General features: G+C 34.4%; 2 protein-coding genes across 2 annotated transcripts in view; both read right to left on the reverse strand.

The window, feature by feature from the left end:
* LOC117110712 (calcium/calmodulin-dependent protein kinase type IV-like) overlaps nt 1-773 on the reverse strand; it is a 9,922-nt gene extending 9,149 nt beyond the window's left edge. Inside the window, exon 1 of the mRNA XM_033253483.1 lies at nt 306-773. Coding sequence (XP_033109374.1) covers nt 306-442 — 137 coding nt within the window. The 5' untranslated portion in view covers nt 443-773. The remainder of the gene's footprint in view (nt 1-305) is intronic.
* A 1,901-nt stretch (nt 774-2,674) lies between these two features.
* Nucleotides 2,675-14,063, reverse strand: part of LOC117110766 (MAM and LDL-receptor class A domain-containing protein 1-like) — a 13,589-nt gene continuing 2,200 nt past the window's right edge. Inside the window, exons 2-21 of the mRNA XM_033253563.1 lie at nt 12,879-13,052; nt 12,241-12,506; nt 11,992-12,079; nt 11,575-11,658; nt 10,732-10,994; nt 9,880-9,970; nt 9,424-9,585; nt 8,724-8,986; nt 8,452-8,539; nt 7,645-7,836; nt 7,218-7,489; nt 6,747-6,834; nt 6,309-6,482; nt 5,947-6,209; nt 5,510-5,753; nt 4,959-5,218; nt 4,388-4,646; nt 3,802-4,061; nt 3,398-3,482; nt 2,675-2,966 (exon numbers count right to left, since the gene is read on the reverse strand). Coding sequence (XP_033109454.1) covers nt 2,731-2,966; nt 3,398-3,482; nt 3,802-4,061; nt 4,388-4,646; nt 4,959-5,218; nt 5,510-5,753; nt 5,947-6,209; nt 6,309-6,482; nt 6,747-6,834; nt 7,218-7,489; nt 7,645-7,836; nt 8,452-8,539; nt 8,724-8,986; nt 9,424-9,585; nt 9,880-9,970; nt 10,732-10,994; nt 11,575-11,658; nt 11,992-12,079; nt 12,241-12,506; nt 12,879-13,052 — 3,812 coding nt within the window. The 3' untranslated portion in view covers nt 2,675-2,730. The remainder of the gene's footprint in view (nt 2,967-3,397; nt 3,483-3,801; nt 4,062-4,387; nt 4,647-4,958; nt 5,219-5,509; nt 5,754-5,946; nt 6,210-6,308; nt 6,483-6,746; nt 6,835-7,217; nt 7,490-7,644; nt 7,837-8,451; nt 8,540-8,723; nt 8,987-9,423; nt 9,586-9,879; nt 9,971-10,731; nt 10,995-11,574; nt 11,659-11,991; nt 12,080-12,240; nt 12,507-12,878; nt 13,053-14,063) is intronic.

Here is a 14,063-nt window from a genome sequence, read left to right on the forward strand (position 1 = left end):
AGTGTATAATGTATAGTGTATAGGAGGCCTATGCCTTTTCTGTACTGTTTTTGCCCATGAATAAGGTATTATTTTTGTATTCATAAATAAAAATATATAATTAATAAAGAAAGTAATTTCTTAAGATGATAGATCGATGAATGTATTAGAATTCCCACAGGGCCAGAATTGTCACACATCCTTATGTATATGCATTTTTTAACTTAAACTCTTCAACTATTCACAACAGCGTTCAACTTTTGGTGTGTATCTTACTGTTTTGAAGCCTTGCTTATGGCTCAGAATGAAAGAGGTAAAGTGCCTACCTTCCAAGTACTTTTAGAAAAGTATATGTCTCTTTAATCGCCTTCTTATTCTTCGAAGCCCATTCACCAGTTCCCTTTTTGACATGGGACCTCTGTCCACTGGCACTAGGCAAGTGGCTATCCGGTGAACCAAACATTGTGACTTAATGATGAACTTGGCCTGTTAGTACCTCTACCTGTCGATGCTTGGTTCAAGTTTTCCTTCCCTCTACTAGGCCTAGACTCTTAAATATTCACCAATGCAATTTATTATTGGTGTGATGCGTGTGAAGTAAGTCTTGGATTGTAAAACTTTCCAAATAATGGTCTGGTGATGTTGAAACAATAGTCTAGCAAGTCATAATCACAGACCTAAATGGGCTAGACCCAATTTGGATGATGATCAATGTTGACACGCTTCCTAGCAGCAGCAATGTATAGCAAAGATCTTATAAACACAAGATAGCGTTCTCCGGGATTTACGCGTGCAAATTCTGTAATAAGGCATGAATGGCGCCCTCTTGCTAAATTGGAAACTTTTGACCCTTGACCGCTCTGATCTGACCATACAGCTTGGGTATCAATCCTGTGACAGCAGAACAGGAACCATCTCAGATCCATGGCAACAGATAGGACGCCCTCTTCCAAAACTTATTACTTTTTCTCTTCGGTAATAGCGCATGAATGGCGCCCTCTTGCTAAATGGGAAACTTTTGAACCCTGACCGACGCTTCTATTTGTTACGCGTAAATCGCGGAGAACGCTATCTTGTGTTTATAAGATCTTTGATGTATAGTCAAATCAATATTGTCATTGTGGTAGAGGGCTCACTACAAGTACAAGACAACAACTGAGTACACTCATAGAGAAACTGTACAGTTACAGGACGTACTGATTGGTACAGAATCGATCAATCGTCTGCCAATCTCTGAATCGGAGCTGCAGGGGAATTCCCATTCTATTAAATCGCTCCCCCTCCCCTATAATTGTAAAAGAGGAGACTAAGTATGTAAAAAAATACATATGATCTCCAAATTTGTTTATATATTATTTATTGTATATTGTAATAAAACCAAGTCATAATTATTCACTTTTTTGAGTGATAATCTGTGTCCTCAAAATATATTACCCGGATGGTGTCCGTGGATTTAGGAAGAGTTCTTTACTTCTAAGTTAGTGTATTAGATACCGGTAGTCAACAGTTCTCCATCTAGGCATCTCTAAACCGCAGGGTCTGAACTTTTAGCTTTGGAAAGGTGTTTTATTTATTATTTTGTTCTTTATTACAATTGTTTTGCAGTTTTTTTTGCAACACAATTTCAGCAAAATCAGTTTCTAATGAATCAAGGATAATTCATTCAAAGATAAAGATTAGGCATAAATGTCTAAAACCTAACAGTAGACAATTAATGAACAGCAATATTGTGTATTTAACAATGAATAACCACCATCGGCGAGGCTTTTACAACCCGTTTTTATTATAAATCACACTTTGAATTAATTTGTAATATTATAATATAAATTCAGTATATCTAAATATAAATTTACAACAGTAATAATAGACTCACTAACACTTAAATTAACACTTATTCATAAATTACGTAATTATACCTATCCATTTACAGTGATTATTCTCCATTGCAGATTCGGCTACAGAATGTAAAAATATGGATTAGTACGTACTGTTGTTTTCATCATAATTTATTAGCTTTCAATTCTAAATAGTATTACACATTGAAAATATTTTCCTCGCCTATTAAGGGACGCATGATATTTACAATTCTTTTTTTTTTCTTTCTTGTACCCCTGACAATTTCATAGTAAAACATATCAAAATCGATCATAAAAACTGAATTGTTATGAATTCATTTGAAGTTAATACATCATTTGATCACTTCGAACGAGCAATTCATATTAAATTAAATTTGAAGAAAAAAAGGGTACTGAAAATGACTGTATATATGTGTGAATATAAACAAATGTAAGTAATAGCAACAATGCTCAATTTTAGGAATAGATGATGTTAAACGCTATAATGGAGCACTGTATCTATCGTTTTAATACCTATTGTTCATATCTATATATGTTCAGTGCTATAGCGCAGCATGCTATCATTCTACCGTCGATAATAAACAACGCATCATTCTTGGAAATGTTGCTTTTTTCAACAAAATTTAGACTCGTAGAAGAGGTATTTCCCTAAAGATTCTTATAATCTTTGAAGCCCACGTAGTTTCTGTCATGCTGTACCTCAAGCAGTGTATTAGATGATCTCATTGCCCACACACACAGACGACACCTCTTCGACATTTTAAATATCAATTGGTTTCTAATCTCACCCGGAACCTGTCTCTTATACACATCTAGATGTGTATAAGAGACAGATATGTAATATATGGTATTTATCATGATACAAAGTGAAATGACATTATCATTATATTATTATTTATGCAGTAGAAACTCCATTGTAGACTGGGTTATCAACAGACATATCCTCTGCAACTAACACGGCACCATTTGTTGACCTCTCATTGTAGCTGACTGACAATGTAGCTGGAGGTATGGTTTGACTCTTTCGACGCTTATAAAGCCAGAACGTGCAGACGACAGCAGAAATTGCTACGATGCCCAGCACAACTCCAACAACAATGATGACAACATTGTTCGAACTACTTTCACTGACTGAAAATGTTAAATCGTTTTGAGAATATCAATGTCTTTAGTGTTTAATATTATTAATATTAAATATGGTCAGAAACTTCGAAAATGTGGAACATACTATGAAAGCATCAGTTTTTCTAAAGTGAGATTTTAGAAATGTAAAATGCGGATGTAGCGTGATTATTACAGCGTTTACCTACCAATACCATGGTCCTGTGCTCATGATTTTTCAAATTCTATATTTTGTGAGGTATATCCCCATCCTGTATTAACCGACATTCATGATTAAAAGCATTGTTGGGTTCACATGCCAGACATCGAAGTGGAAAGTAAAATTCTACTTTACTTATACAATGTTTGTAAAATCAGATTAACAAAAATCAACTTTAAATATTGAAACAGCAATTTGAATTAATTTATTTCCTATAATAAGCTGGTTAATTTTTACTAACCTTGACAAATATCGGAAGATATTAATATATTATCGATAGCTAGTATTCCACGATCTTCTCTACCAATAACAGCCTCTATGACGATCTGAAAGCAATAGTGAGACATTCCTCTATTACCCAAAAGAGTGTACTGCGTTACCGTTAGTACACACATGGCCAATGGCTTGACATGGAATGGGAAATACGTACATTTCAGTCCTCTAACGGAAACAGAGGGGAGCGGATGGAATTGAATCAGTGACCAAGATTGTGTAGCTTCCATGGTTAAGGGCACACATATGTAGGCTTAAAGGAACCACTCCAGTTTAGCCGACTGTTGCTTAACTTTAGGATATTGCCTAACTACACAGTCACTAAAGACAGGTGTCTCTTATAAAATCCACAATATTGATGTCAACACTCACTGTGAATTCTGATGCCTTTGGGATTTCAACGAATGTGTTCTTCCAGTAGTAGGCTTCCGAACCGGTTATGTTTTGAAGATGTTGCATATTGTCACCTACTCTGCTGTATATGTTTATCTGGAGTGCTGGATCATAACGTAAGATGAAGTCCATAGACATACAGGCCTGCTGGTCACTTGAAATAGTTGGTGTTACTATCTGGGCCTTTTCACCACGTTCTCTGTCACCAGCGGCACTTACAAATAAGTAAGATGTATTTGCTGAAAGACAGAACCATTAAAACGTGTCAATACTTCATAAAAAATGGAGTGGTAGAATGTGTGTTCAAGTGGCTTTCTAATTGTCTTGTCGTCATAATTAATATTCCTGGTCATTATATAACATTTTATTGTTTTAATATAAATGTTATCAAATGAATTACTGTACTGATATTATTATTATTATTATTATTATTGTTATTATTATTATTATTATTATTATTATTATTATTATTATTATTATTATTATTATTATTATTATTATTATTATTATTATTATTGAACAATGAATATCTTTTGAACCATAAATATAATCCTAATTCGCTTACTTGGCAAATCTGTTATTCCGAAATGATTGTTGACATCAAAATACTCCCAGTCAAAATCATCATCTTCAATAATCTGCTGAATTCCACAAACATCTGGTCCGCTTTCAAAATCACACTTTTCCTGGCCGATTTGTTGTGGGGGTGTTGGCGAAATGGGTGTTGCGCCACAAGGAAAAGGCAGATTATCGGAAGATATTAATATATTATCGATAGCTAGTATTCCACGATCTTCTCTACCAATAACAGCCTCTATGACGATCTGAAAGCAATAGTGAGACATTCCTCTATTACCCAAAAGAGTGTACTGCGTTACCGTTATTACACACATGGCCAGTGGCTTGACATGGAATGGGAAATACGTACATTTCAGTCCTCTAACGGAAACAGAGTGGAGCGGATGGAATTGAATCAGTGACCAAGATTGTAGCCTCCATGGTTAGGGCACGCATATGTATGCTTAAAGGCCCACTCCAGTTTAGCCGACTGTTGCTTAACTTTAGGATATTGCTTAACTACACAGTCACTAAAGACAGTTGTCTCTTATAAAAACCACAATGTTGATGACACTCACCGTGAATTCTGATGTCTTTGGGATTTCAACGAATGTGTTCTGCCAGTAGTAGGCTTCCGAACCGGTTATGTTTTGAAGATGTTGAATATTGTCACCTACTCTGCTGTATATATTTATCTGGAGTGCTGGATCATAACGTAAGATGAAGTCCATAGACATACAGACCTGCTGGTCACTTGAAATAGTTGGTGTTACTATCTGGGCCTTTTCACCACGTTCTCTGTCACCAGCGGCACTTACAAATAAGTAAGATGTATTTGCTGAAAGACAGAACCATTAAAACGTGTCAATACTTCATCAAAAATGAAGTGGTAGAATGTGTTTAAGTGGCTTTCTAATTGTCCTGTCGTCATAATTGATATTCCTGGTCATTATATAGCATTTTATTGTTTTAATATAAATGTTATCAAATGAATTACTGTACTGATATTATTATTATTATTATTATTATTATTATTATTATTATTATTATTATTATTATTAATATTATTATTATTATTATTGAACAATAAATATCTTTTGAACCATAAATATAATCCTAATTCGCTTACTTGGCAAATCTGTTATTCCGAAATGATTTTTGACATCAAAATACTCCCAGTCAAAATCATCATCTTCAATAATCTGCTGAATTCCACAAACATCTGGTCCGCTTTCAAAATCACACTTTTCCTGGCCGATTTGTTGTGGGGTTGTTGGCGCAATGGTTGTTGCGCCACAAGGAACAGGCAGAAATCTGATATCATCTAATGCAATATCTCCTTGCTGTGAGCCAACGGTCCCTTCAAATATAATCTACAAAAGAATACAAAATACCATCGATCGATTATATATGGGTTATACTTCGACTATCTTTGCAAGACGCGTACCTTGTATATATATATGTATTATATATATATATATATATATATATATATATTATATATGTATGTATGTATGTGCGCATGTATGGGTGTATGTGTATATGTATGTATGTATATGTACGTACCTTAAAATGTGAGTACACCGCAGTAATATCAACGACAGCTTCAACCCATTTATTACCATGATCATGACCTCTCGACCACAACTCTGTCGACTTGAATCCCGATTCGAATTTGATCACTGTCAATGCACCTATGCCCTTTCCATACATGTGGTACCAGAACCGCAGACATGTGCTCTCCCCTGTACCGGCCATATTTGGGCTGCTGATAACTGCTCTATCATTTGGCCGATTTGGTTGCGATGATTCAATAAAAATATAATGACCTTCAAAAAGAAGATAGACATTGGTGTCATAACAGTACCATAAATTGCGTTATGAATGGTTATACAATTGGGAGTTTGCCAATAATTTATATAATTTACCATATTTATTTCCTTTAGTATGGTCATTCGTTGGACCTGTCCTTTTGCTTGGTGTTTCGCCCGTTTGCAATTTCCAATCGAATTGGTCATCATCTTTTTCCTGCGTATATCCACATACGTCAATACCAAATTCAAAGTCACAGAAGGAATTCGGTAGAGGCGGTGTTGGTGTTACTGAAATTTACGTGATAAACGAAATAAAAAAATTACATAAAAAATCTATAAAAAAAAAAAAAAATTAAAATATAAGGTGTCAAGAATTTATAGTTGCAAGAATCAAGGGTATGAACAGTTATTATTTACATTATTCAATTCAATAACCAATGCTATACTTCCGAAAGAAAAATGTACAAAATCAGTAATCGTGTATACGCCTATAATTTATGTATAGTAATTTTTTATATTTAAATGATTAAAATGATGGATAAACTAACTTACTTTGAGTGCAAGTCGAATGCAAGAATTGAATATCATCGAGAGCAATGTCACCAGTGAAACTTTTGCCTTGGATACCTTCAAACACAATCTGCACATAAACAGCAAAACACGCTTTCATTATTTGGAATTATGTTTTATATATACATGTGATAATATACTTTTAGAGTGCAGTTGGTTAATGGTTGTGCAAAGATATTCTTGTACCTAGTTCTTTCGAATTTTAAATTGTGTAAGAAATCAATGTATCATATAATAAGGTAAAGAGTATTATATTAAATCCGGTTTCTGTAAGCATAAGAAAACGGGATAACGCTATGTTTAAGATTGTTTTAATTACTGCACTACTGCGGCTTATTTTCTCACTTTTACAAGATTATTTTTCTGGTATAGCCTACTTGATTTCCTTTAAATGACCAACCATCAAGCTATAAGTATCCAACAATTGAAAGCAAATAAAACTACAATAATTACATAGAAATTATCTTCAACAGGTTTGACTTCCATTTGTTGATGGAACCAAATATCTCCATGGTCACCATACACAGCAAGCAACGGGTCTACCGGTAATATGTATTTCTCCTGTCGAAGCACAACGTAGACATTCAGAAAGTCTACTGTTTCTCCAAACATGTGACACCAAAATTGTACGCAGATTGGGTTGGCTGATTTGGTAATTAGTGGAGAATATAAACGAGCCTTTTCATCAAACTGTTGTACAGATGTCTCAATGAAAATATAATGTCCTAAAAGAAGAAAAAAAATAATAATAAATAATTGCACAATCTACGTAAAAAAAACAACACATTGCATAATTTGCCGCTTGAGAGAACACTTACGATAGTGGGCTACTCAACAAAACCCTATTAATTTAAGAAATATTTACAAAAACAATTATTACCAGTTGAATTTTGGTAAGTGTGATCGATCTCTGGGCCTGTACCAATCGAAGTTGTACTTCCACTCTGTCGGGTCCAGTCAAAATCATCATATATGTCTTGGGTATAGTCGCACCAACCACTTTGTTCAAAATCACAATTAGCATCAGGAAATGTATCAGGTGGTGCAGTTGAAGGCAAAGGGGTTGTTGTAACTTAAAAACAAATAAAAGAAATGTTATTAGTCTACTATATGACATGCAAAATGAAGTTTTGACCGTACTATTAGACTAACAGACTTATAGTAAACGTCTACTGGCATGCCAAATAAAGTTGCTAGTCTATAAAATGTTATCTCAAAAAGAATGCCTACTGGAGTCCTGCCAACAAGGCGTCTAAGTGCTTCGCATTATTACCCACATTCGTTGGACAAATCTCCCATGGAGAACATGATTAACACTCTGGATAAAGTACCTACTTTCAGTATACTGAGCCCTTATTTTCCGCGGTCATACATTTTCGCAATTCCGATGTGGGAGAGAGATAACCATGTGAAGTACATTACCTAAGTACCTTACCCTAATCGAAATGCATAGAGATGGTTTCGAACTCCCTACTAAGAGCCCAAATTGCAACTGCTGAACCAACAGATTGAAGTTCATTGTGTTAGAATTCCACTATGGACGGAATGCCGTAAATGGTTAAATTCATAGGAAATTGACAAAATAATATCTAATAGTGGGTGGCCTTCATAAAATACATTTCCCCCTGGATTAATAAACCAAAGTATAAACATATATCTTTACATTAGAAAGTATGTTTGACCTTACATGCTGGACAGGTTTGTTCATAAATTTTCACATCGTCTATTGCAACATCACCAAACCTAGATGAACCTGCTATGCCTTCAAACACAATCTAAATATGAAAGATACAATGTTAATAAATGAATAGACTATATACTTATTGTTACTTTTAACAATGTACCAATTAAGGACAAGTATTTCGGAAAACACCAAAGACCTGATCAAAAACACACAGCAAATATGGTAATAACGTAATGATGGGTATAAATTATTGTCACAATAAAACATTTTTTTACCGAAAACCGTCCCGTTGGCTGTACGTCAGCTGTTCCCCTATGCCAGTAATCTCCTCGATTACCTGATAATGTCCACACTGGGGTTGTTAGTGTCTCTCCATCAATTTTTATAAACACCTTCAATTCTTCGACTGTTGGCCCATACATATGGTACCAGAACTCCACGCAGTAACTTGGGGATGTATTGTTTTGAAACGGGGATTGTAGTCGTGCTTTGTCTCCTGGTTGACTTGGTAACGAAGTTTCAATAAACATATAAAAACCTAAAACAAAAAATAATTATAAATAATAATTGTTTAATTTTATCCAATCTCATTTAGCAACACAAACAAATAGTTTAATTTTTCATATATTTATTCGATTCAGTATTGTTTGTAAATTGTTATGCACTTGTATAGATTTGCAATGTATTTTTAAAAATTTTCTTTGTTAATTTGTATAATGAAATTTAGAATATATGCATTCCTAACTGTAGAGTCAAATGTTGAAGGAGTTTCGTAGGTTAGGCCTACGATTCAAGTGTCGTTCATCGATAACAACAATTCAATATCGTAATGTTAAGCCGAGCAAACACTGCCTCGATTCGAATCTACCTCAACGACTGTCTGCTGATTACTGGTGGCAATCTGAAAGGATCGCCTTTTAAAATGATCCGTCGCGCGCATTCGTCGCTTGTGTGTGCCCAGCGCTCAACTCTTACCAAGACCAGTCCCAAGTGTATGGTCAGATGTCGGACCGGTGCCTCTGGTTTCAGTAGCAAAGTTTTGCCATATCCAATCAATATCATCAGCTGTATCCTGGATGTATCCACATATTTCAGGTTCCTCAAAGGTACAGCTTATTCCTATATCGGAATTTGTATCTGCAAAAAGGAAGCATATGTGAAAAAGCCAATAAGCCACATTCTTCCCTGTTTATAATGAGACTTTTATTCAAGTTATCTGTTTATAACCAGGAGAATTATTTAAATGAACTTCTGCTTTAGCTTGAATGTCAATGAATGGAATAATTTTATGCTGTGTTAAGATATTTTTTCACAGTTAATAGAGTAATCAACTCGTAGAATTCTGTATATCTGGAAATATATGTAAACCTGATATTTTTGTTTAGTCTCCCACTTCCAAATCGCCATGTTTAATTAATATGATTGGCTCACCATTCGATATACACGCGGAGTCTGTAATGTTGATATCATCAATTGCTATATCTCCTTGAAAGCTCTGTCCGCAAACCCCTTCAAACACAACCTTTTATTTAAAAAAAAATACAAATTAAGATTAACTATCAGTATAGGCCTATAGCTCAATATAAATTAAGGTAATATCCCTAATTAATTATATTAATTATAGGTATCACTTCTCAAAATGAGTTCATTCAAAACTATATTTTATATTTGGTAAAAAAATGTTGTGTGTCTTAACGCAATTGACAAACCAGAAATTCGAAAACTTTAAAATGACGCTTCAGAAGATTTGTAGTGGATTTACAACTTACAACTTATTGGGTGTGGGTCTATTCAGCCTCTTGAGACTTAGTTATTTAATAAGCCATACTGTCCAGTATGGTATCAGCATCCTTATTCAGCCAATGTTGATTCATGATTTATACCCATGATCACCATTTTACCAGCTAAAATTTATTGAGGTAAGATATAATTGGGCTATATAACCATGAACCATAGTATTAAGGCTCTAGGCTCATATTAAAAGGAAATAAATAACTGACCAACCCTTATTTTTTTATTGGTTAATATTTTTTAAATACAGGTATTTACTTATTGTATCATACAATATCATATATTTTGTTATGGAGATGCATAGAAATAACATAACCTCGTATCATTATGTTTTAATCATAAAGTCTGTTACCCCTTATACCAAATAGTGATACTGTATCAATGTGGAGATATAAAAGATCTGATATGTGGAGGAAAAGAGAATGTAGAACCTGGTTATGTTCTTCAGGTATTGATTAATAATTTATAATTATGAATAAATGCATTCGTTACCTTGAAATCAGCTGCATTCATATCAATTGTGACTTCAGCAGGTCGCCACACATTTCCTCGGTTACCTGACTTTGACCACACCTGTTGAGAAATTAGTCCATCTGTTGTATTGGCCAGCACATTGAGTGTTTCGATATGCGCTCCATACATATGATACCAAAAGGTTAGACACGCAGATGATGGGGTGCGAATTCTTGGTGTAGATACCTTTGCGACATCATTAGGCAACCTAGGTGAGCTGGTTTCGATGTATATGTAGTATCCTACAAATTGAGAATAGGCAAAAGTTATAATTCCTTTACGTTCACGTAGGTATAGGGCCTACACATAATAAAATATATAGTTTTGTGAAAATATATTTCACAAATCGATTATATTTGGATCTACTCAATTATTACACAATTTAATGAATTTCCACTTCTTTTTCTTTTTGTTTCAAACTTCACTATGGAAAAAACATACTTTGTAAAAAAAAGGCTTTAATTTCAACAAAAGTATTATACATGTATATATATATAAAAATACAGAGCAGCTTAGCTCAGTCGGCTAGAGTGTGTTTGCGCTTCACCGTAGTCTCCGGTTCAGTTCCATCCGCTGCTCACCTTTTGTTTCAGTTAAATATGGCACTCTTGCAGCAAAGTGTTCATGACTAGATAACAACCAATGCATCATTCGATTAACAAACAACAAAGTTTCAATATAAAAAGAATTCCGCCGGCTCTTTTCCATCAGACTTTCCCACCCGGCCTAAACTATTATACAGTAGCAAGCTGTATACACATAAACAGAACAAAATACAGTGCTGTACGGTATTCCTTTATGGCTATGTGATCTAATAATTACCTGCACTGGTTCCAGTGGTATGGTCAGTTGTGGGTCCCGTATTTGACGACCCTGTACGTCCCGATTGTCGTTCCCAATTAAAGTCTCACAAAATAAGGTGATTTAGGTGATTTACTTGATCGTAATATTTTTTAGGGGCTACTGGGGTGCGGGTGGGGGGGGGGTAACTTTTGGAGGGGCGTGCGCCGCCCACTAGATACACTACTGATACTATGGATTTTCCATCCAGGAAATTGAAATTGAAAATGACTTGGTTATTGTGTAGAATTATAGAAAAATTCATGCTTCTAGTGCTACCCGGTTGAGTTAAGCTAGTAAAGTACTACACCAACCATGCGGCTACCCTGGTTAGTCCATGCACTCCTATTGATTGCACTGTTATTAATGAATTTATTTTTCAACATAAACGTAACATACCGATGTAACAATTTTCGTTCATTAACTTGACATCGTCTATTGCAATATCTGAATATCTTCCATTGCCTCGTACGCCTTCAAAAGTTATCTATAAAAATATAATTATTTTATTTTACTTAGATTCAAGCGAAGTCTGTTATTGTACCGTAAATAAACAGTTCTTAATTCGATACATAATTATTTCAACCTTGGATGTCGTAGAGATAAGTCTAAAAAATAAATCGTTAGTGATAATAAAGATAAAATTACCTGGAAATTTTGAGACATACTCGGTATGTGTACCAAACCACGATACCACTTATTTCCTTTTTCACCAGTTTTACTCCACACAACTTGGTTTGCTTGCTGAGTTCGATTCATGACCACATTAAGCGTACCCATAGTGCGACCGTACATGTGGTAGTAAAATTCGAGACAAGTATCAGATGGCAGTCCACTTAACACTGGTGATCTGAGTCTTGCTTGCCAACCCTTCTTGATGCCCGACTGTGATACCTCAATGTACATGTAATATCCTAAGGTAAGAAATTATTTGAAAATCTGGTCTGCCTGTCATAGTAAAATATCTACTCAAATTATTGTCCCCTCAACACCATATTAATGTAGCTAGATGAAAGTTCTAGTGCTTTATTCATATTCATTAATTGATAATATAAAAAAGATGTTTAAAAACTATAAACAATTCAGTGATGTGTATAATGATGATAATAATTTTGGTAATAATAACAATAACAATAATAGTAATAATTTAATTTTACATCATTCTCTAAAATAAATATTTAAGATAAAATACATATTATGTAGGTCTATAGAATTCTGAATTACATACTGTATTTATGTTATATATTATATCCTCGCTTATGTGACGTCAGAGTTACAGTACATACCATTTCCGTTATTTTGGGTATGATCAGCGGAAGGACCAGTTTCTGATGTCCCAGAACTTAGCCTGTGTCGCGTCCAATCAAATCTATCGTCTGTATCCTGTGTATATTGACATGTATTGAGATCAAAATCACAATCTACCGAATTGTTACTAAGAATTGCGTAATCGGTTGATGCTGAAAGAGTAATCGAAAAAATAAAGTGAGACAGGTGGATCCAATCTCCCAGGTACCACCTTAACCATTGTCCCAAATTTCAAGCCACTTTCAATACGGAATCCTACTACATAAAAAAATATTAATATTTTTCTCAGTCGCCTTTAAGTTAAGATGACTTAACAAGAAGCACATTTCTCACGTTTTACAGAATAATAGCATGAACACACAGTTTATGTTGTTCTTCGATCTTCTGTAGCTAGCACCCCTTAGTTTTCCATCCCTTTCGTTCCCACCCAATCCCGCATTGCCAATACTCAAAATACGCCATTTAACCCATGATGACCGTGGCTTACGACCGTTTTGTTACTTTCGTGGCTTACAATTGCGGTTTATAATAATTATAATTCTTCTTATCTCCTATGATTGTATAATTGTGGTTTTAAGCTAAATCGATGTTATAAAATCTAACCGATATATTTGCGGTATTAGTGTTGATATTGTACTTGTGAGCATGATGTTAAATAGGTTAAAACAGATAACGAAAACGGGGTGTACAGGACTATTTTATTGACCTGAATTAGACTTTGGTTAGTATCCAGACAAAATAATTGACTACAGTTTTCATGTTGAATGGGTACCGGACGTTACCAGTCACACTCGAACGGAGTGTTTACTTTGATATTGATCTCTGTAATATGAAAGACAACACTAATAAAAATCAAGTTAATATGTATAGTGTATTGTTTGTGAACATAAAGGTTCATTCAGAATTAATTTACAATCGCTGAATTTGATATAAGCATAATAAATACTTTATATCAGCTACAGGGTTACGGTATCTAACTTTAGAATATTGTTGAATTTATACCCAGTCGATCTGAACTGCGTTAGTGATGTCGCATTTGTAACATTTTTTGTGAGACAAAAGAAACTTTTTGTTGAGCGCTATGTTTGATATGATTATAGCATCATATGTTTATATACCTCATAACTCATATTCTTTATTGAAAATTATTTACAATAAATGAT

The sequence above is a fragment of the Anneissia japonica genome, unplaced genomic scaffold (genome assembly GCF_011630105.1).
Source record: "Anneissia japonica isolate Jap-2015-1 unplaced genomic scaffold, ASM1163010v1 scaffold2756_len2360902_cov194, whole genome shotgun sequence".
NCBI lineage: Eukaryota > Metazoa > Echinodermata > Crinoidea > Comatulida > Comatulidae > Anneissia > Anneissia japonica.